Source organism: Podarcis tiliguerta (assembly GCF_965153285.1).
Source record: "Podarcis tiliguerta genome assembly, chromosome: 1".
Classification (NCBI taxonomy): Eukaryota; Metazoa; Chordata; class Lepidosauria; order Squamata; family Lacertidae; genus Podarcis; species Podarcis tiliguerta.
This window is the reverse complement of record NC_139534.1, coordinates 31,459,039-31,483,056: the sequence shown is the minus strand read 5'-3', so window position 1 is coordinate 31,483,056 and position 24,018 is coordinate 31,459,039. Positions and strand designations below refer to the sequence as shown.

General features: G+C 40.9%; 1 protein-coding gene across 3 annotated transcripts in view; it reads right to left on the bottom strand.

The window, feature by feature from the left end:
* Positions 1-7,858: 7,858 nt before the first annotated feature.
* PLA2R1 (phospholipase A2 receptor 1) overlaps positions 7,859-24,018 on the bottom strand; it is a 57,789-nt gene continuing 41,629 nt past the window's right edge. For 2 of the 3 annotated variants that reach the window (XM_083405543.1, XM_083405545.1), the window contains exons 21-30: positions 23,311-23,428; positions 21,038-21,168; positions 19,745-19,889; positions 16,789-17,027; positions 16,007-16,175; positions 15,263-15,403; positions 13,668-13,784; positions 12,258-12,434; positions 11,149-11,181; positions 7,859-11,038 (exon numbers count right to left, since the gene is read on the bottom strand). In XM_083405543.1, the coding sequence (XP_083261669.1) occupies positions 10,818-11,038; positions 11,149-11,181; positions 12,258-12,434; positions 13,668-13,784; positions 15,263-15,403; positions 16,007-16,175; positions 16,789-17,027; positions 19,745-19,889; positions 21,038-21,168; positions 23,311-23,428 (1,491 nt within the window). In that variant the 3' untranslated portion in view covers positions 7,859-10,817. Of the gene's footprint in view, positions 11,039-11,148; positions 11,182-12,257; positions 12,435-13,667; positions 13,785-15,262; positions 15,404-16,006; positions 16,176-16,784; positions 17,028-19,744; positions 19,890-21,037; positions 21,169-23,310; positions 23,429-24,018 lie in introns of those variants that run through there. The other variant, XM_083405544.1, reaches the window with a different exon arrangement.

Sequence of the window (24,018 nt, the reverse complement as noted above, 5' to 3'; positions counted from 1 at the left end):
CTGGGGTGCTTGGGGAGGGTGGTATATACTGTATATAAACGGTGCTTTTTTCTGGAGGGACGCAGGGGTATGCATCCTAAACATTTTGTGAATCTATGTACAGTACTTTTGTCCATTTACTGCATTTATTTTCCCTGATTTTAACTATAAAATGGTGATTTTCTTGAGTCAAAATGAGAGTACCCCTAAACATTTTTTAAGAAAAAAAGCACTGTGTGTGTTTTTGCAAGGTTGAGGCTCCTAGGCTATCCTCCAGCAGAGAGTTGCAGTAACAGATCTGTTTCTTTATAATGGCAGTTACAGCCCCATTTTAAATAGTTATAGGGAGGAGAATCCCCCCAATCCATTCCTTTATTCTGTGGGGTCACTTTTGTATTCTGGTTTAATGGATCAATCTTAACTGTACAGTGGTACCTCCGGTTACCTACGCTTCAGGTTACAGACTCCGCTAACCCAGAAATAGTGCTTCAGGTTAAGAACTTTGCTTCAGGATGAGAACAGAAATCGTGCTCTGGCGGCACGGCGGCAGCAGGAGGCCCCATTAGCTAAAGTGGTGCTTCAGATTAAGAACAGTTTCAGGTTAAGTACGGACCTCCGGAACGAATTAAGTACTTAACCTGAGGTACTACTGTATAATCAGAGATAAGTACTGCTGAATTCAGTGGGGCTTGCTTCCAAGGAAGTGGAACCTAACTAGGATAATTTCCAAAATTAATTACAGAATTGCAGCATGCACAGTTCAAGCTTGCCACCCGATTCCCTATTTCAAGGGCAAGTTCAGTATTCAGCAGATACTAAACTTAAAAACCTAACAGCAGGGAGGAAACCTAGTACAGTTTTTGTCTAATTTTCAGGCCAAGGTATGGGTTTCCTATGAAAGTACCACTACAGAGGGAGAATTCCTTCTTTGATTATTCCTCTACATCAGATTCTTCCCATGCATAGCCAGGTAGCATGGTCAAGAGTGAAGCATAAGGGTTGCCCCTTGTTGTTTGGATAGTCAGAAGCCACAGGCCACATGGGAGAAACCCAACCAATAGTTCATCCTCACATTCGTAATACATCTTCCGGAAACTGAAATTCCTCACACACCCTCAGTGGTAATGCCAAAGTGGGCTATTATGGCTGACCTACCAATAGTTCAGAATGTGGTGACAGCATTCTGGTCTTTTTACTGTTTTAATGACCCCTAGCATGGGATTGGCCTTTTCCAAAGCTGCCACAAACTGAGTCCACACTGGGTCAATATATTCAGTGAGCTATCCACTACAACCCCAAGGTCTTGTTCCTGATCAGTCACCACCAGTTTATATCCCATGAATCATTTTACACTTGCTTACACTGAGTTTCATTTGCCATTTTATGGCACATTCACTCAGTTTGGAGAGTAAAGGCATTACCTGGGGGTACGCCTCCTTGAGCACACCACAGTGGGACCTTCTGAGTAAACATGCATAGGATTGCATTAAAATAGTATGGCTGCAACTGAGTAACTTGTTTGATCAAAGATTAACCTTTTGAGCAACTTATAAAGATCCTCCTGATTATTTGGGTAACTTGCATATGTGTGTGGGTGTGTACTTTTTTTGAGAGGGGGATAATATAAGTATATGCTTAGATAAATGCCAGGTGACAGGTGTCATTTTGGAAAAAAAGACTCTTGTACAGAGAAGGGCTTTGCTCTTCCAAGATGTAGCACATTCATTAATCATCAAAAAACAAAAAAGCGCAATATTTTACATGTCCACTCAAAAGTAAGGCTATATAACATTTACCAGCTTAAAATACAGCTAGGCCGTTCAATTTGTATCAAAGCTGGTTTTGGGGGGAAGTGCATCAAAACACAGTATTTCATAAGAAATTACAGGGTAGATACAGTCTGTATATGGATTGTGGCTAATGCCATGTGTACAATTGCCATCCAAAACAGTGGTGGGAATACAATAGATGTACAGTAAACAGGACTGTGTATGCAGCTGCTATGTGTACACACTACTGCTTCCCAAAACCATGGATGGAGCGCACTGGGTGCAAAGCCAAAAGGGGTGTGTACAAAGCCTAAATCGCATTGAACAGTGGAGCTTACTCCCAGGTAAATGGACATTGTATTGTCATTTTAAGTTTCTTTACCCACTTACCCGAGAGTAAACCTTATTGAACTCCGTGGGACTTCTGAATAGACATGTATTTAAAGCTATTGATTTTTTCATGTTCATATTTGTATAGTATTAGTCGGTTAATTTATTAAATGGATTGATTAATCATTTAATTGTTTTATCGATCAAAACAATTAAATCAATCATGATTTCTGTAACAGGTTGAAGCCCTAACTGGAAGCCATGCACCTTAAGAGGCAAATCTAAATGTGCCAGGACTTTAGAATATGTTGGGTAATAATATTTTGGATAAAATGACCCTTTTATGTCTCATAATTAGGGGTTGATAGCGAGACGGAAAAGAAGAACCCAGTCATTATATCTTTGTATCTAATAGGACAAACATTCTCCTCTGTGTGGAGCTCATAATAAGATAAAGCCCTGGAAACAGCTAGTTGCAGTGCTGTAAAATTGAATTAGGAGGGACTGTGGAGCAGAAGGCTTGTTTACAGCATGCAGGGGATAATATTAAATATCTCTGCAAGGAACTAGATGACCATTTCCTAGGAAAACAGAGCTGTAATGAACAACTATTGTTGAACAGCAGGGCAAACAATCAAACTGAATGTAATTAGCAGCTCATATATGTGATATATAGAGCAATACGCAACATCATTCCAGCAGATGCAACAGGACTTTCTGTTACTTACCTCCTGCAGCCCCCTAGAACTTTTCCTGTGGATTCTTGGAATACACAGCTGGCTGCAACATACTAGATCTTTTGGTTTGACTGTGGCTTCTTAAATACACTTTGGAGTAAAGCATACCATCCTAAACAGGTTCGATTTCCCTATATACAGTATACTATTGCAAAATCCTATCATTAGGGCTTAATTAGCAAACGTGGGAGTACTGGTGCTGAAGCTGGTCATTTTTTCTTAAATGGGAGCCCTGCTGCATAATCCAATCTACGCAAAACCTGGTTGTAGTTACGCAGTGGGGGGAGTGGGCCCCCTTTACATGCTCAGTGTACCTCTTTTTGTTATTACTTTTCAAGCTCTAAAGTTGATGCTTGGCACCAAAAATTAGGTTGCTTGGGTGAGCCCTGGCTCACATTACGCCTTGTCTTTTACCTCTGTGTTCTGCTTGGCCTCATTTAACCTCAGTTCATCAGTGTCAACAGTATTATTAAAGCTCACTGTAGTATTGGTATGGTTTACAGTATGTCTCATCAAATCAAAGAAGGAAAAAGAACCATTTTTGTATTACTGAGATGACTTAGATGTAATTGCTCCAGTCCATCATCCCTAATTGCTGTTGTCAGACGCTACAGAGGAGCACAACAGGGGTAAGGAGGGAGAACTTATGCCTGAAGAAATGAAAGGATGAAAATGAGATGACATTCAAAATATCAAGCATGAACGTGCAAGGAACTCAGGAATAAAGGAGACACTCTCTCTTTGGGAGTGATCGTGGGGAGTTTCTGCAACATTTTTCCAGCAAGTCTTAACCTTACTAAGATATATGCACACACAGAGGGAGACTTTTTTTTTTCTTATGCCATTCAGTTCACTTTTATTTATTTGAGCTATTGGACGTAAGCAAAAATAAAATAAGATATGGAATTTAATCTAGCATCTACTAAATTCATAAAAACAAACTGGGCAAAATGCCATTATTCATTTTACAAGCAATCAACTCCTATTCGGATACTGTGCAACAAATAAATTATGTGATTTCCTAGAGACCGTTAAATTACAGAACACAATAACCAATCTCAAATTTATTCATTTGCTTAAAACACTGTGCTTATTTAAATTACTGCTGCTATGTGGTTCGCATGAACAGGTATCTTTTGCAGCTGGTTACTCAGTTGGTTGAAAATAAATAAATAAATAAATAAATAAATAAATAAATAAGCAAATTCCAATAGTAATTTAATTTAAAATGCATTCTTGATTTTCCATGGAATTTTATTTTTGTTTAATAATAATAATAATAATAATAATATATTTATTTATTCATACCCCGCCCATAAAACCTACAGATAAGAAAATACATGTCCACCAATACAACAAGATACATAGTCACCTCTCTTTTTTTTTTTGTTTTAACATTCATTTTAATCCCTGGAAAACATATCAAGAAAATTAGGCTTTCCAGATTATCTGTAATTTGCATATAATTTTGAACATAAGTGATATGTGAAGTTTTGAAAGGGCAATTCAAAATTTTATTTCCCCCAAAGTAAAGCAATAAAACTTCACAGCTGAAGGACAGGACTATGTTTTTCCTATTCCCTTTGTTTTAAACGAGGCAGACAGTGCTGAAAAGAACTGAACCATTTATTGTAGCTCATTATTATACCTGTTTCACAATTACATTCTCTCTCTCACACCCACCCACCCACACCCACCCCATAGACTCACAGACACACAGAGCTAAACAAATCAGAGCCTGCATCTTTAGAGACTAAATGTCCTCACCCTCTTGAATTTCATCAAGGCTTTCTGAAACAAAGGCTTTAAAGGAATGATTTCATCTGCAGGGAGCTCTTGAGAAGAGGCACCCTTGCAACGCTACAACCAGGCTTTGCTATTTGCCCTTGGGCATGCATTTTGTTGCTGCTGCAGTGAAGAGTTTTTATGGGAATGGTCAGGACCTTTGCACAAACACACAGAAAACCTTTTGATAAGAATTAATAGAAGCTAACTGTATAATCCTGATTTGCTTGCACGAAGTTTACAGTGATGTTAGATTATATCCGGTCTTTATTGAGCATACATGTTCTTCTTAATCATTCATTCCAACCCATACTTTTCAATTAATTTCCATGCCATCTTCCAAAATGCAAAAGATCTGGCCTATTAAAGGTGCCTGGTTTATGTGTTTTACTGGTTTTTATGTTATGCCCAGTGTGACAGAAATAGTCACACTGTCCTAAATCCACCACTGTTGCCGAGTGGAGCAAGCAGGGGAAGGAACCCCTGCCCCCAGTGTAAATATATATATATTCATATCTATACTTTTAGTACCAAGTACTCACATTCTCCCATTTGAGGTTTCTGGCAATGGCATCTTAACATTTCATTTATCTGCCTTGGTCATGCTGGTTGATGATCTCTCAGAGGCCTTTGACACCATCGACCATAACATCCTTCTGGACCGTCTAGAGGGGCTGGGAGCTGGGGGCACTGTTATACAGTGGTTTCGCTCCTTCCTCCTGGGCCGTGTCCAGAAAGTGGTGGTGGGGGGGATGAGTGTTCAGACCCCTGGGCCCTCACTTGTGGGGTGCCTCAGGGTTCCGTCCTCTCCCCCATGCTTTTTAACATCTATATGAAGCTGCTGGGAGAGATCATCAGGGGGTTTGGATGGGTGTCCATCAATATGCAGATGATACCCAGCTCTACCTCTTTTAAATCAGAACCAGTGAAGGCAGTGAAGGTCCTGTGCGAGTGCCTGGAGGCAGTTGGAGGATGGATGGCAGCTAATGGATTGAGGTTGAATCCTGACAAGACAGAAGTACTGTTCTTGGGGGACAGGGGGTGGGCTGGTGTGGAGGACTCCCTGGTCCTGAATGGGTAGTTGTGCCCCTGAAGGACGAGGTGTGCAGCCTGGGAGTCATTTTGGACTCACAGCTGTCCATGGAGGCACAGGTCAATTCTGTATCCAGGGCAGCTGTCTACCAGCTCGATCTGGTATGCAGGCTGAGATCCTACCTGCCTGTAGACTGTCTCGCCAGAGTGGTGCATGCTCTAGTTATCTCCCACTTGGACTACTGCAATGTGCTCAACGTGGAGCTACCTTTGAAGGTGACCTGGAAACTACAACTGATCCAGAATGCGGTAGCTAGACTGGTGACTGGGGGCGGCCGCCGAGACCACATAACACCGATCTTGAAAGACCTACATTGGCTCCCAGCACATTTCTGAGCACAATTCAAAGTGTTGGTGTTGACCTTTAAAGCCCTAAACAGCCTCGGCCCAGTATACCTGAAGGAACGCCTCCACCCCCATCGTTCTGCCCGGATGCTGAGGTCCAGCACCGAGGGCCTTCTGGCGGTTCCCTCACTGTGAGAAGCAAAGCTACAGGGAACCAGGCAGAGGGCCTTCTTGGTAGTGGCGCCCACCCTGTGGAACACCCTCCCATCAGATGTCAAAGAGATAAACAACTACCTGACATTTAGAAGACATCTAAGGGAAATTTTTAATGTGTGATATTTTAATATATTTTAAATCTTTGTTGGAAGCCACCCAGAGTGGCTGGGGAACAAATAAATATTATTATTATTAATCTTTAATTGTTCTTTTTGTATGCAGTTTTTCCTATGAACATTTGTTTCTATATACTCAGTTGCATGTTTAACTCAACCACGATTATGAAGACCTGAAGCTTTGCCATCAACGCTGCACAAGGATGGGATGCAATGCCTTTTGTGTATGAAAAGTGCTATGGAAATTATGACTAATTATGACTATTGAACAAACCTGTGATGTGACTGTGGAAATAGGCAGGCATTTCTAACCTAAGTGTTTAAGAAATTCATGTTCCATCACATGTCAGTGTTAGTTGTGGAGGCTTCAGCTTGGTAGTGTGTTTGATGCTCAGTCAAGCATGACAGCATCAAGCCATTCAAAATGAAGAGCAGAAAAAACATCATTGAAATCTATATGTGAAGCGACGCTGATTACAGAATGCATCTTTTCTTTAGTTCACGAAGTCAGCATTTGTGGGGGACTCTCATTGCATCTGAAGCTCAGTGACGTACCATAACATCCTAGTTTTCTGAATCTCAGTTCTGTTAGAATCTCCCAACTTTAACCTATGAAGAATGATCAGGTTCCCAGCTAGTAAAATCAAAGGAAGAAAACGTGTTGACGTTTGCCTTGGGGCACTGGTTGTGTGTGTACCAATTGACAACTGCTGGGCACTTAAACTTCTGTTCTACAAATCAACGCATCCCTTAACTAGAATTTAAATAACCATAGTCTTCTGGACTAAATATGAAGAAAAATAAAATTACACTTAGCCTTTCATCATCATCATCATCATCATAACCAGTGCTATATTATGAAAATCATGGGTCCTGTATGAGGCAGCAGAGAGGGCCCTCATTAATTGGTAAATTTTCAGGGGGCAATAGTACACTGCCCCTGTGCTATATTATAAAAATCAAGGGCTTCAGGAGAGTGGTTTATTTTTTAGCCTATTTGGTCTGCAAACAATAAGTAGACAACTACTTCATTTTTGGCCAACTGTTAAGCACCTATTTGGACCAGCCATAAGTAGCTTCCGATATAGTCTGTTGTCATTACTCAATAAAATATTTACATTTCTATTTTGTCTTTAATAGAAATTAAGCTTTGCTGAAAGCCTGAGACTCCACTTTTAATAAAAGTACATGGAGTTTTGAAGGTTCCATTCCCTAATAAGTCTTCTGCCTCTGTTCAACCACCCAGTTGCACACAGTGCGAGTAACTGCACTTTTTGCAACACAACATGTGAGCAAAATATCAACAAGTCAGTACACTGAAGGCCTGAATATAATCCAAGCAGTTTGCCCTGCCACTTTGGGGTGGAAAATACTCCAAACCTGCCCACCAAAAGTCAATGCAAAAAGGAGATAACATGGGCTGAAAAGGCGTAACACATAACTCCTTATACGCTGCAGCGTAAAGTGCCTCAAACTGTCAAAACATATAATAAATAAAACAATCAAAGAAGCCTGAAAGAGAGATGATGAAATCTTGTAAAGTGTAGTATATAGTGTAGCAGTCTTTATTTTTCAAATTAAACAACTTGCATACAAGTAAATCATTGGTACAAGTCTAACATAAAAAATGATTTCGGCAGGCATCTTAGTAAAAAGAGAAGATGCTACTGTGCAATTTGGGAAAGAGCAAGGTGAAGAGAATATTTGTTATCGTTCAAGAGGAAATGCTTAGCTTTACAATGCTTTCTAAAACCCTCAGTTTTGCATGTAGACAAAAAGCATTAAAGAACTCTGCTAGATCAGGCTAAAGTCCCATCTAGTCCAGCATCCTGTTCTTACAGTAGCCAGAAGCCCATAATTTGAATGTGTGACATAAAAGGTAAAGGTAAAGGGACCCCTGACCATTAGGTCCAGTCGTGACTGACTCTGGGGTTGCGGTGTTCATCTCGTTTTATTGGCCGAGGGAGCCGGCATACAGCTTCTGGGTCATGACTAAGCTGCTTCTGGCGAACCAGAGCAGCGCAGGGAAACGCCTTTTACCTTACCACCAAAGCGGTACCTATTTATCTACTTGCACTTTGACAGGCTTTCGAACTGCTGGTTGGCAGGAGCAGGGACTGCTGAGCAACGGGAGCTCACCCCGTTGCGGGGATTCGAACTGCCGACCTTCCGATCGGCAAGGCCTAGGCTCTGTGGTTTATACCCATGAGTGACATAATTAATACTTATTATACAGAGGCATACTGCCTCCAGCAGTGGAGGCAGCATCCTCCATGAATTTGTCTAATCTGCTTTTGAAGCCATCTACATGGATAGCCATCAGTACATCTTGGAGAGAGTTAAAGTACTTCTTCACATAACTCATAGTTATCTTCTCTGCCCTTGAACTTCCAATGGCCTTTGCGATTTGAGTACAATACAAGCATGTATAAACAACTAAGCAGGTGAAATCACCAACCTCAATTAAAATTTAAGACCTATACAATTTAAAACTCAATGCATTGTTGTGGCCCTTATTTTAGTTGGGGTTTCTAAAGAATTTTGCAGTTTTTGCTGTCGGGCTTGTTTTGATTTCCAGTGAGAAAAGTCACATAATAATCAGCTGGACACTCTGACTGAGACAATAATAATGGAATGATTAACTCTTCATGTGAATCTCTGTATAAGGAGCAAGACAAAAGCACATCAACCAGTTTTAGCTCTGCCGCCTCCGCATGAAGACTTCTTCAGCTTCATTAGATGGTCCCAAGTTCTAGTATTATGAAAAAGGCTTATCCACTTTTCCCATACCACTCAAAGTTATATATGTCTATCATGAGCCCCGTCTTACTCACTTTCTTCCTCCAAAGAGCCCCGAAAGTTCACTTAGTAGATGCTAAAGAAGTCTTTGCCAACCTGGTGCTCTACAGATATTTTAGACTTCAACTCCCATCAGCCCTAGCCAGGGTTTGTAGTCCCAAACATCTGAATTTATAGTCCAAAACACATGGAAGACTGTGTGAACAGAGATTGAAGATCTGGGCATGCACTCTTGTGAACTTTAATTAATACTTTTTAAATGAAGTAATCCAGCTGTGAACACACGCTTTATAACAATAACATCTGCTTCCTTGTGAAAACACTGAATGACAAATATCTGTGGGTCCTATTTGATGTCACTGTGTCCTGAGATTTTTGCATTTGTGAAACTGACTTATGTGTAATCAATGTAGTCTTGAAATGATTCCTTCTCCTGCCAAACAAATTAGTCAGTCTCTCCACAAAGGAAGTGGTAGTCAAGCAACATGCTTTAGAAGCAGCTTATCCAATATTTACCATACTTCTTATCTGATGAAATAGCCACACTTAAGTTGACCAGAAGAACAGCTTGGTCTGCAGTGGTTTTTTTCTTTTCCTTTCCCCCCTCTTCCCTCTTGATGCAAACTTTTCTGCCTGGAGGACCCACTCCATTAGTACTTTACCACTAAAGCACAGGACATTAATTTCATGCGACATGCTGCTTAAGTGTTCTCATTTCCCATCTGGCTAGAACAATTATTATTCTGACTTGGAAGGCTTTGTCTGTGACACATCTTCCTTAACTTGGGAATGCATAGTTCTCTGAGGAGAGCAAATAAGAATGGAGCCCTTTAACCCCAGGGGTGTTATTTTTTGGGGTGGGAATGAGGACAAGCTTTAGCAACACAACTCTCTTGTTACAGTAGTCGCTTTGCAGTTTCAGAACTAATCAGTTATTACAATTTCTGTTGAAGGGACAATGGGCTAACCTCCTCCTCTTTCCTTCCTTGGAAGAAAGTGCCTCTCGTGCCTAAAACCAAAAAGATAACTTGCTTTTGTATTAGTTTCTTTAGCTCAGACATGTTTTCACACACATTATTATTAGAAGCTTTATGAAAGAAGGCACATGAAGGGTATGTAGAAACCATAGCTGATGAGCACTGAGGAGAAACAAACTCAGCCCACTCCAAACCACAACAGTGGAGAGTTGTTATGATGCACCTTTCACAGACCCTTTCACACAGTGAAATAAGAGAATTCTAGTCCATGGAAGAGGAGAATAATAAGACATGGGGTGCTGGTATTTTGAATTCTTCTAAGGATTTTGATTCCAGCAGCATCACAGAAGGTCATGTTCTTCAAGATATCATCTTTAGACGTCACTCAATGGCTGCTTACTAAAGAGTCTTGCGCTGGAGAACCTTGTGCTTGATCTCGACTCTTCCAGTGGGTTTACTGGACGATAAATATCAATAGCATCGTATCTGCTTCAAGTCTGTGCACTACTTCCAGAGTTTTCAGCCCATATATAGCAATGAACATATAACATGGTGTAGGCTGTAGCAGGTCTCTTCCATTCTTGATCAGTCAAAAGCTGATTACAAAAGGGTATAGGCACACAATGATCTGATCTTACATTGTGTTAAGAACACGAAATTGATTTTAATTGTACAGGCTGAATATATAATATTTTGTATTAAATGAATGTGTTCTTGGTCCTTACTGCTGTATCATTGAATTTCATCATTTTTCTCAAGATTGCAAATGAGGATGCTTTCTTCAATGGCTGGAGTGTCAGAGTTCGCTTCTTCTGGACAAGCACTTCTCAGCTGCAGCATCCTTCTACAGAGATGGGTGGGTTTGTTCAAGCACCACCAACATGCAAATATAGCACTGGCAGCTATCACAAATGTCAATAATACCACCAAGACCACAATTCTACGGTACGGTACTGGGAAAGGTGAAGGAGGAGAGGAGAAAACATCAAGTGAAATAACACTACGTTTTGTTTTAGCTTCAATTTCTCTGACTCAGATATAGCAAAGTTATTACAAAACATACCTTTAACGGGCTGTACTGAAATTTCATGATAAGCTGAAAAATAATAACCCAGAATTGAACAGTGTAAAAGAGTGGGCTTGCACAATTAACTGCTTAAATAGTTATACACAGAAGATATTAGTCTGTAGTCATCAAGTCAAGTCTCACATTTAATAAATTCATCTACATGAAAAAAGAATTTGAGAACCAAGGAACAAATCTGGCCAGGCAATAACATCAATACCTTAACTAAAAATGGTCCAGCTAAAGAACATTTTATCAACAATTAACCATTCATTCTTCTAGCAACAAAAATGCTTTTGATTTTTATTCACCTGTACATATAGGGTTTAACCAACTAGCAATGCAGTCCCAATATTTACTTAGAAGTAATCACAACTGATTCAGTGGAAGTAATGAAAGGGAATCCCACAGGAAAGTGATGAAGTAGTACGTTTCTTGCTCACTAACAGGAATCAATTTTCAGTATCCAACCAAGTGACAGAAAACCCCCCCACTCAAGGTATGTGATAGGTGCAACAAAACTGATGCTGTGGGAAGCCGGGCTGCTGATGTGGCAGCGGCTCTGCCACTCCATAGAGCCCTGCTGACAGGAGGTGGGATTTTTACTGGCGCCAATAATCTGATTAAGCGTAAGCTGGAAGGCTAGAATTCGAAGAGGAAACGACAGTGCCCTCAAACATCTCCTTTGGCAACCCCGTCTCCAGCTCTCTCAATTTTGTATTTTGAAATTTTTGTTTAGATCAGAACCTGGCCCCTACTGCCCACTAGTGAGCGTTTCAGGATTCTGGGTGGGCGGTAGGGGGTTCTACGGCACAAGCTGAATCCTCTTTCCATCAAGCACTGGTGGGCGGTAAGGAAATTTTACCAAGTAAGATGCATTAGTGGGTGGTAGGTATAAAAAGGTTGACTACCCCTGGTTTAGATAGATGTGTTACTTGATTTGTTTGATTTTTTTGTATGTGTGTACAGTTGGCTTGGCTTGCAGGGGTGGGGGGTGGGGAATGGTCTGAGCCAAAATGGGCCTTGACAGCTTTGCAGATTTCAGGTGCATTCCCCAGGCCCAAGACTGGGGACCCGCATATGTTGTTTTCAATGTGGATTCATACCTGTGCTTCTTTTGCATACAAATCCTTTTTTATCTTGGCAGGTTGATAATTGCCAGACTCCATCTGTGGTCCTTAAGGCAACACAAACTTTTCCTGTCAGCTGACCTAGATCAGGTTCTTGGATGCCCCAGTTTGAATATTGAATGGGGGAACCAGTAAACCACATTATTGTATTGTCTATGGGCAAAAAAATGTGGAAATCATTATACAGCTGTGCAGAGCAGAATGCAATTCTAGTTGTCACCTTCCTTCCCAAATATTTGCGTACATCAGAACTGATTTTTTTTGGGGGTTTTCTAAGAGTATCTATGAGCAGAATACCATATTTCTGTTGCTTCCTGTATAAAAACTAAGCAGTTTTTTGGGCTCTGCAGGGGTGAGGGTAAGTTCCATCTACCTTTAGCCGCCTCCAAGCAAGAATAAGAAGGTGTCCTCCTTGCCATAGAAGTTAAGCTATTTTGGAGGTGTTCATGGAATATTTATGAAAATTCAATTTCTTTGGGGATCTACCCTCATTTTAAAAAATGCAATATGTTGTTTATTTCTTTTTTTAAAAAAAAATATTGGTTTTTAAGTGTTTGCTGCTCACAGCCTTTGGGATGGAGTGGCTTACAACCCCAAAGAAAATAAAGTTATTTGTTTATTTCATTAACTTCATACATCACTTGATTGTAAAAAAACAAAAAACCTCAAAGCAATTTACAAACGATCAAACAGTAAAACCGAAAAAAGTTCACAACTGTACTTGAAATAATAAACAAAATGAGGTGTTTCCTCTAAGTCCAAATGATCAGGGTTGATCAGAATAGCTTATAGCAGGATGTGCTTCCTAGTCACTTCTGAATAAGATGTAATAATAATAACTCTGGGCGGCTTCCAACACATATAAAAACATAATAAAACATCAAAGACCTCCCGATACAGAGCTACCTTCTGATGTCTTCTAAAAGACATCTCCTTGACATCTGATGGGAGGGCGTTCCACAGGGAGAGCGCTACTGCCGAGAAGGCCCTTGGGGCTAGACATCAGTGCCTGGGCTGAACAATGTGGGTGAAGATGCTCCTTCAGATATGGCAAGAAAAAGCCCAAGATGGAAGGAACAGCATTGATCAAGAGGTGTGGCAGGGTGTGTGTGGGGAAAACCCCTGGAGGAAACAACAACCAGTTTGACTGCCAGACCATCCGTATTTCAAACACAGAGACATACTTATTAGTAGGTATTCAGACTGAGGAATTAGCCCATTACATAAGAGGAACTGCAACAGAAACAAAGTGATTATGTAGCCAGAATTTGGCAGAGTGTCTTACCGACTACAGCGTGTATGTTAACTAATGAGCCAAGCAACTTGCCCTGTAAAGGCAGCTATACAGAAACAGATGGGTGTATCTGATCAATTCCCTTTACTTACTCTCAGTAACAAACTGGATATTCAGCCAAATTGTTTCAACTGAAGGCCCAGAAGAATGCAATTCTTCCAGAAGAAAAGCATTTTCATGTTCATCTTCAATAGTTAGAAGATTAGAACCTGAGGATGAAAGCAGAGAGAAAGAGAGAGATTCAGATTTACGCATGATTTGCTTAAAAACCAACACTCTCTCACAACGCTATCTGAACTCTACGCATTGCTATCAAATACAATGAGCAGACCATGCCAGTACATTGCCAGTTGCAATAGTTTCTAGTTTGTTTCCAGGCTCAGTTCTTTGAAGTGCTAGTTTTTACTTTTAAAGTTAAGACCAGAGTGCCTAAAGGAATGCTTGCCCTCACATGTGCCTCCTTGGAACCTAAGGTCTTTACCAGAGACCTTCTCTGATTGTCCCCACCAAGTTAAGTACAATGGGAGGTTACTAGTAAGCAGCCCTTCATCCACTGAGGACAGACTCCCTGTGTGATGCTCACCTTATGGAGGTTTGCCTATCTTAATGTCAGTCCGGCATGATAAGTCACTGAATGAAAGGGCATTAATACTCAAATATGAACGGCAGTACATAAAGACCCCCCCCCCCAATAAATCCTCAGCTACCTTCCATGATACTCGGAATCATTACTCAATATCATGGGTGCATCCTTAGATCAAGAAACAATGTCATATTAATTCAAGATATATATTTACAGAGTAGAGATGAGCTATGCTGCACAATAATCCAAAGAGAAAGTTGCACGGGTCTGTTTCATTGCAATTTTCTCTTGCAGGCATGTGAAATTGTCAGGAATTTCCCCCTCCTTAGTAGCTTTGAGACCTGCGCACCAACAAAAAAGCCTAGCAAAAAAATTCCAGGCTAGACCTTCTGATGATGTACTCTGGTACGAAGAAAAACAAAATTACATGCACAGCAAGATTACATACTTCCTCATTCCAAAGCAGCACCAATAACCTTTCCATAGCTGTTTCCATAAATACAATGGTTCGGGTGTGCCCAGCTAGGCCAAACTGGAACTGGGGAGGTATAGCAGTAGACTATCCCCCCAAATCTCAGAAACAAATCACCTCCAGAAATGGAATAGTTCTGCTTTTGGAGTTTTTGTGTCTATACTAGTCATAACAATACTAACCAGATTTCCCCCCCAGTAAGGGGAAATCTGCAGTAACAAGCAGGGGGTGGGGTGCAGAATTTTGGATGCATTCAACTCAAACATGATGCTGTGGGTGGCTCCCTCCCACCTCAAAAAAGAGTGCTGAGACACTGCAAAACCCCATAAATTTGCTGGTATGGTGCCCAATGTGGTGTTGCATGTAAATTGCCTAGTTAATTTTTATTTTTCAAATATTTAGAGTACAATGAATTAATAACATACAGTAATGTGTGAAGTGGCCATGGACTCACTGCTTTGGCAGTACCAGAGATTTATCTAGCTTTTTCTGGACTGCATCGGCTATGCTGAACAACATCAAAACAGATCAATAGTCTTTGAAATAACTTCTCTGAAACTTTGAAAAGAACACTGACGATTAGGCGATGCAAGGCCATAAATCCTCTGCCAATTTTTCCACCAACAGATTACCTTGCTTTTTGCAGAATTCAAATGCTTCATCAAAGTCTGAGTTCTCTAAAACTGTGGAAAAGCTGTAGCAGCTCCTTTCAAATTTTATCCAAGGGACAGGTTTTTCATCACACAGTCCCTTAGATTCAGCTGGCTTCTCCTCTGTGACAGAAGGAATAGTTTAGCCACAACAGAAAGGCAGAATTTGCTCTCCAGAGATCTAACAAATTCTGCATTTGCCTATTGAGATAAATATATTACATTAGCACCAGTCCTATGTCTGCAGAAGAGTACTTGTGTACCTTGTGCCTGGGGGAATGTACATTACCAAAAACTTTGAAGGAAATGGGGCAACACTCTGTTTTTAAGTAATCCTTTGCTTTTTTTTAAGAAACTTCCCCCAAGAACCATGAAGCATGGTGTGGGCTCATGACATAATATTTTCTGCTCCTTCACTGTACTCTCTTATTTTTTTATCAGCTTAGCCCCAGGCAGCCGAATCATCCCCATCACAAAGAACCAGCTCAACTGAGCAAACTGGTTGCACTTCTCGTCATATTTGGGGAAAGCTGTCTTCTTTCCTTAGGCAGACATGTTATTACAAAGTCTGACTATTTACAGCACAGGCGAAATACATCTCAACATGGAACATTTTTTAAAAAGGCCCTTTCCTCATTTTAACTTCCTTAAGATGAAGCTCAGAGGCCAGAATGGGCTCTTTGCTGAGACGGTTTCAGTGTTTAACGTGAGAGAGAACCAGCTTACGGGGTGGAATATGGCAAACTGCCCCATTCAGAAGTCTCTCACAGTCAGTGCTCCTCCAGCGTCCATCAATATCAATGTAGACACAGCTTCCAGAGGTCTGTGATTCCTCATCTCTCCAGAATGTATGCAGAGGCTTGGTACCATCTGACCATTCAAAATTAAGGCCATTCTGACAAAAGAAATGTTTGATTACCTCTGGCAGTTCACAAACTGATTTTTATTTTTTAACTCTTTCTCGCAAAATTGCAGCCCATCCTCTCTCAGACAGACGTCTCTCCCAGTCCCAACTAGAGATGCCAGGGATGGAAGAAGAAGAAGAGTTTGGATTTGATATCCCGCTTTACCACTACCCGAAGGAGTCTCAAAGCGGCTAACATTCTCCTTTCCCTTCCTCTCCGACAACAAACACTCTGTGAGGTGAGTGGGGCTGAGAGACTTCAGAGAAGTGGGACTAGTCCAAGGTCACCCAGCAGCTGCATGTGGAGGAGCGGGGAATCAAACCCGGTTCCCCAGATTACGAATCTACCGCTCTTAACCACTACACCACACTGACTCTCAGTCCGAGGACTGACCCTTGGATCCTCATGCAATGCAGGTGTTCTACCACTGAACTGCAGCCTCTCCCCCCAGTATTTTTTAAAAAGGTACTTATAGAGGCAAATGGTAATAAAGACACACATTGTTTTATTTACAAACTCACTTAACATGTTCAGCTACTGAAAGGGTAAATTTGAACATACTTGCTAAATCACAACAAATGAGCAAATATTTTAAATACCTACATCTGAAGTGAATAATCCAATCCAATGGGCAAAGCCCAGTCGATTTACAATTACAGTGAGGAAGGCTTGGTGATAGTGGTCTGAAATGCTGACCAATTCAGCCCCATTTTCCTTGCAGGTTTTTAAAGCCATGTACCAAGTCATATTCCCACGGATTAATGTATATGTCTTGTTTGCATACTCTAAAGTATTTGGTACTGGGTACATCACGGAAGAGTGTATGACATTTCTAGACATATCTGTGACAAGAATAAAATGAAAGATCAAGAGTTACCTGGAACGCCGTAGAAAACCTTTTCAGTTTAATGTATGCTATTAAGAAATTTACATTTTCAAACAGGATATAGCCATGTGTGAAAGTAACAACTAAATTAGTCTATTAAAAGCAGCAAGGAAAAACCCCAAACAAAATAGATATTAGAGGATATTATGGTACATAATACTATTACCAGAACTTGTTTAAAATTCAGCCAATGGAGGAGTAAATAATAAAATCACATTTTTCGTTGGCTCAGTATTTGAAAACCTTGAAAGCACCAATCACTGCACAGACTTGGACCAGAACTGAATAGTAGCATAAAGGAACCAGTTGTGCCTTTTCACTGACCCTAGCACTGAGTGCTCACTGGAAGGACAGATCCTTGTAAGCATAATTAAAAGGCATAAGCCCCATACTAGCACATCACAGTTCAAGCTGTAAGTACTTTGAGAATTTAAGTTTATGCTGAATTTTAAAGTACATTACCATAACAAAGAGAGTGAATATGACAATTCTCCAAGCAGTTTCAACTAAGTTGTTGCATGCACAGATTGGGGTCTGTACACACAATGGGATTTCCCCTCTCTTCCCTCTTTGCCCCCTAAATTTGCTCTGGAAGGTTGGAGGAACCCCCAGAACAGGTGTGGGGGGAGCGTGGTAGGAAGGAGAAGGGGGTAAGGTCCCACTGCATGTGTAGACTGCATTCCCATGTGCATAAGCCCCACCATGTTGAATCCTATCCAATGGAAATAGATTCTGAGCAGGACTTACCAGTAGTTGAATGGAACATTATGAATCACTCTTGCTTATGGGGTGCTACTACTAGTATCCAAATACAGTGGTACCTCGGTTTTCGAATGTCTCCGTTGACGAATGTTTTGGTTTTCGAACGCCGTAAATTTGGAAGCAAATGCTTTGGTTTTCGAACACGCCTTGCAAGTCAAACATGCCATGCAGCTTCCGTATTGAGTTTTCGGTTTTCAAATGTTTTGGAACTCGAACAGTCTTCTGGAATGGATTATGTTCGAAAACCAAGGTACCACTGTAAGGACAAGAGTTCTCCTTTGGTCTAGGGTGACATCTGCTACTAGTAAAAAATAAAATAAAATCATATGATGAAGCTTGAAGCAGTCTTGGGAAATGGGAAGAGTGAAAAGCTCAACCACTAATCTTAGCCAGTAGGACTGTAACATGCCCAAACATTCACTAGAGAGAAAACATTTCATGTTTCATTTCCAAAGAAGAGAGCAGAGATACAAATGTGCCATTGCAGCTGGATGATCATAGGCCATTTTTGTCTCATAATACTGTTGTGTCTACTATTTCTTAAATTGCTTACTAAAATTAACTCAGAGCAATTTATGACTCATATGGTATCTTAAAATATCATTTGCTTGTATTTTCTTTAAGATAACTCACTGGGGATTGACAGAACTGGGAGGAAAAAGGCACAGAAAGGAAAAAGAAGAGGTTCTGTTTTTTGGCAGACCTTTAAAACCCCACTATGCCATTTGTTTAAAACCAAACCCTGTACATTCTCTCTTGATTGTAAGATAAAGCACTGGCGGAGGAAGAGGCATGGGGGGCGCACACCACCCCTGGCAGCGTGATCCTGGCGGGGTGCCATCGCGGCTGCCCACCTCCTGCACGGGGCGCCACGCCCCTATGGGCGGCACACCATGCTCCCAGAAGAAGAAGAAGAAGAAGAGTTTGGATTTGATATCCTGCCTTTCACTCCCTTTATGGAGTCTCAAAGCGGCTAACATTCTCCTTTCCCTTCCTCCCCCACAACAAACACTCTGTGAGGTGAGTGGGGCTGAGAGGCTTCAAAGAAGTGTGACTGGCCCAAGGTCACCCAGCAGCTGCATGTGGAGGAGCAGAGACGCGAACCCGGTTCCCCAGATTACGAGACTACCGCTCTTAACCGATGCGTGCCACGCCCCTACGGGCAGCGTGCCACGCCCCCGGGATGTGTGCCAGCCCTGACCCCGCCTGCTCTCCACCCCCGCCCCCGGTGCCAGAGCATGAAGCTCCGCCACTGAGATAAAGATCAGTCCCATGCCAAAAACTGCACCCCCTGAAAAGTAGCTCCACTCCAGGAGTCAACAGAGCCAAGAGAGATGTGTGGAAAGAGCAGCACCAACTAGCAGTTTATACATTGCAGAATGGGGAGGGTGCTGGCCCATTCTCTTCCCGCTTCTCATCCTTCTAAAATCCAATTACTAATTGTAGCAGTAAGCACTGATGGGAGGGAAAATGCATTCTGTGTTCTGCACAATGCCAGGAACACTGTTGGAGCAAAATAATGTTAAATAGTAAGCTAAATCCCATACTATGACTATTATACCTCCTGAAGTGCTAATATGTCTTGGAAATTTTCTCACACAGAAAAGGAACGGAACATACATGCTTACAAAAAGAAATGTTACATGATTTATGTTACTTTTTTTTTTTTTGCCTCTGAGGGCCACATGTGAAGCAATGGGTGTGTGCTCAGGACCTGCCCCCCTCCACAAACACAAACACACCCTCGCTCAACAGATGTGCATATACTCATTCAACATACACAATAGTTTTTCAATCCTTTATCTACTTATCTGGGAGTAACCCCTGTAAATTCAGTAAGACTTAATTTGGAGTAGACATATATAAGTGCCTTTTTAGGGGTGGGTAAGTAGGAAAAAAATATTTTGTTACCTTGAGCCTTTTGGCAGATAAACCCATTACTTTTTCCACAGTTTTCTAGGTGCCATTTTCCCATTAAACTGAAGCTAGGTTTATTTAATATGGAAGCACATAGCGGAGCTTTTTCTTGGATTTCAGTACTGTGATCATGGTGATTCTGTAAACAATATGTTATGATGGAAATCACTGTGAGAACAATACACACACACACACATACATACGGACACACACACACACACACACACACACATGTGACATATTAACAAAATGATCATCAGAAAAAATAGAGAAGATTACTCAGTATACAGTAATGAAAAGACCCTGAACCTTTTATGAAAGAGCAATAGATTTCTCAGTACTTAAAAAATAAAAAGTTTGACCAACAAACTTTTGCAAAGTTGGTTGCATCATAGGCAGCTAAAAGATATTTTCAAAGAGGACAATAAGAAAGGCTTTCTATACACGGTTTCTAAATTCCAAAAGGAAGCAATAGAGGAGAACTCAAAATTACTAAAAAAGATGTACAGTATCCTCTTGGAATGGGAAACGAAAGCTGAGGAAGTAAAATTAGTTATGATCAAGATATAGGCCACAATATACAATTCGAAGATTGGATAAAACTTTGGAAAGTAAATTTGAAGTTTACAGACTATATATTGTTAAAAGAAAATTATATGAAGATGATGTATAGATGGTATGTATCACTGGTGAAATTGGCCAAAATATATAAAAATGAACAGAGGGGGAGTGTTGGAGGTATAAAGAGGTTGAAGGGACCTTTTACCATATGTGGTGGGATTGTAAAAGTATTAAGGTATATTGGGAAATGATATATAATGAATTTTAAAAAATGTTTAAAATAACATTTGTTAAGCAGCCAGAAGCCTTCCTGTTGGGTATTTTAGGACAAGGTCTGCCGAAAGAGAAAAGGACACTATTTATGTATGCTATGATAGCGGCAAGAATATTGATAGCACAGAACTGGAAGACTGTGGAACGCCCTCCCTTCAGATGTCAAGGAAATAAGCAGCTATCCTATCTTTAAAAGACATCTGAAGGCAGCCCTGTTTATGGAAGTTTTAAATGTTTGATGTTCTATTGTGCTTTTAATATTCTGTTGGGAGCCTCCCAGATTGACTGGGGAAACCCAGCCAGATGGGCAGGGTATAAGTAATAAATGATTATCATCATCATCATCATCATCATTATGACAATGTTTATTAGAAAGGACTGAAAAGGAGGAAAAAGGCAATGTCAAAAAACACACAAACGAAAACTCCACACAAAGCTACTTTTAACACTTGCCTGAACTGCTTCTGCTGGATACCAGTTGGAATATTCCACCTCTTTCCCATTGGCCCATCTTTCGTAATCAGTACTCTGCAGACCAATCCAGATATTTGATTTATGCCCAAACAGATTCATTGTTATGAAAGCTAGACAAGGAAATCACAGTTAGAAATGAATCACCTGTAGGTATAAATCAAGCAATTGAAGATGACAGACTTTTTTTAACCCATTAAGAACAGAAGCAAAACAATTAAGTTAGTCTCTACTCAGTGGCACTTTACAGAGGCTGAAGTCACATGGAAGTGAAAAAACTACTGATTAAGCCAGTGGGGAATGACCTGATGTAATGCTGTTTTCTTTCCCCACCTACTCTGTGGTGTATTTTGCCTCTTGTGCGTGCTACAACAGAGGCTAACACAGCTTGATCTATGCCTATTCACTCAAAAATAAGTCCTGGTGAATCAATTGAGCCTTAATTCCAGGTAACTGTTTCCACAATTGTGACCACCCACTTGAAGCTTTATTTGGAAGGAAAATGAAGAAGTAGCTACAGCATTCTTCACCGCAGTCTAGGCCTCAGTTGTTCCACTATCTTTCCAAAAAGTTCATCTGCTCTGGTGGAAGCCAGAACTATAAATGCAGTCAAAACAATAGAACAAGAAATGAGGGCCCAATATGCGACAGACACAGACAACAGCAGCTTCTTCTCCTTTTTCCTCCCAGAGAAAGTGTGAAATGGCAAAAAGGTTGTCACGCCAGGCACAGTTACATGGGAGTAACTCAGGCTTACTTTCAAGTAACCTCCCTTTATAGCTCTCTGTACCTCTGTCTCCTTCGTACTGTCAATTTCCAAGTTTATTTGCAAAGGCTGAATGCAGTAGAATACTTTACCAATGCAAACACAATACAAGACTGGGTGATAGTTATAGTGTTTAGATCTGGCACCTTACCCTAGCAAGCACTGGCACTGGTTAGTTATCAGTGTTTTGAAATGGGACTTTTTTACCTGGTGTTATTTTTGCTCTTTTCAATATCAGATTAGAACCCACCTCCTGTGAACAGAAGGCAGGTCTAAGGCCATTTCCTGCGTAAGGCAGGAATCCTTGATCCTCAAGTAATCAACCTTTAATTCTGGAGGAGGTTATGAGGGCAGCAACAAGCGACATCCTCTTAAGGCCATGTTTTAGGCATCTGAAGATGTCTGAGATGGAGGACAGCCCATTTGCCCACATGGATGAAGTGCACAAGGCCATACAAAATCTATGCAGTGGCCTGTTTCACTTCTTTTAGTATGAGAGGTGACAGCAAGTCATCAGAACCCATGGACAGGATAACTTTAGCTACAGGACATGTTTTTAGGGAAGTCAGACGGTCTTTGGAGAATATATGGGACAGATTTCAATCAAATCAGAAGAGGCTGGTATGCTTTCCTCTAAAACACTTCTGAGAGCTACGTAAATCTATTTCTTAATGACATATTTATTCTCTTGGCCCCTGGCTGATCCCAGGTAGGGAGAGTGAAGCGTCTGCCAGTCTGTGCAGTGTTAGGTAAGTACATTTTCAGGCACTACCCTAAGCCACATACTCCCAAACCTTCCCTTCCTATCTGGCTTAAAGGGAGGAAGTGCTGAAGCCGTTGGGTGTCTGCAGATTGTCGTTCTGATATTGTTTTGACATTGCATTTTGATTTTTGCAGTTCTTAAAGAGCTCAGCAGAAATCTTGTTTTGCTGTTTGAGGCAGGAAGACAAATAGACATCAAGTGTGTGTGTGTGTGTGTGTGTCCGTCCCAAATGCCAGAAAACAGTTTTAGTCCTGCTTTGTTTTCCCAAGAGATGGGACCTTTCCCAGAATGGAATGACTTCCAACGTATGAAATGAGAATATACATCTTTTTTGACATCATTACTCCCCCCTCCCCCCCGGAAAATACATTTATCCTCTTTTAACTACAGACTTCAAAGAACAGCTGGAAGAGAAGATCTGTAGTGGTAACTAAACGATGTGCAGTTGTATTTTGCAGCCATAGTAGAAAACAACAAATATTTGAATATAGCACAGAAAACTCACTCAGGTCATATTATTTTTAGTGTTGAAGGAATCGCATTTGGATCCTCTCAGTACCAATACTTAAGAATAGCTACTGAAACTGTTACAACTCACTTGTGGTTTTATTTAAGGTGCACAGGTTATCTGTTGGTTAGGCCAACATAAAACAAACATAAAACAAACATAAAACAAACAAACAAAAAATCTTTATAGTGCCATTATGAAATGGTTCACTATTATACCTTGTTCAACTTCATTTTCAATTGAAGCAAGCGATCCATCATAGTGACTGCAGAAAGCTTGTGCAGAATTCCAGCTCTTCAGGAGGCCTGGGTCTTTTGGAATCTGCACCAGAAAGCACTGCTCAAAAAAGGAAAGTTATTTAAATGGAGCAGTAACTGTTAATGGAGGGGAAGGGTATATTTTGACCTACCTAGACCTTACTCTCTAGGGCAACCCATACATAATAATAGCCAACAACTCAGTGCTGTGGAAATAGTGGGTAGAAAGAGGGATCACACAACTCCCAACACAGAACAGCACATTTTAAACCTTGGCTGCATTCCAGAAGGCATTTAAGGTCCCCTCTGCCCTTGGTAGGAACTTGGCAATTTCCACAACACAGTAGAAGGGGAAGATTTGGATCAGACGCACTAAGTGCAGGGATACACCAGACCTATTACTCATGGCACGTTCCTTGGCACTCTGCAGAAAACTTAACAAATGCTTCTGTTCCTTAGTATGTAATGCACTAAGCCCAGTCGTGAACTCAACCAGACAAAACTGGAACACATAACTGGAGATTTGCCTAGCAACAGCACAATGGACAAAAAGCTTTGTGCAGCGTTAAGGCAGCCACCTGCAATATTAGACTGAGACTAATTCAACAACAACCACAACAAAAACCCTGCATCGAGCCTACTGGACACCAGCACGCTTTCAACGCCTGG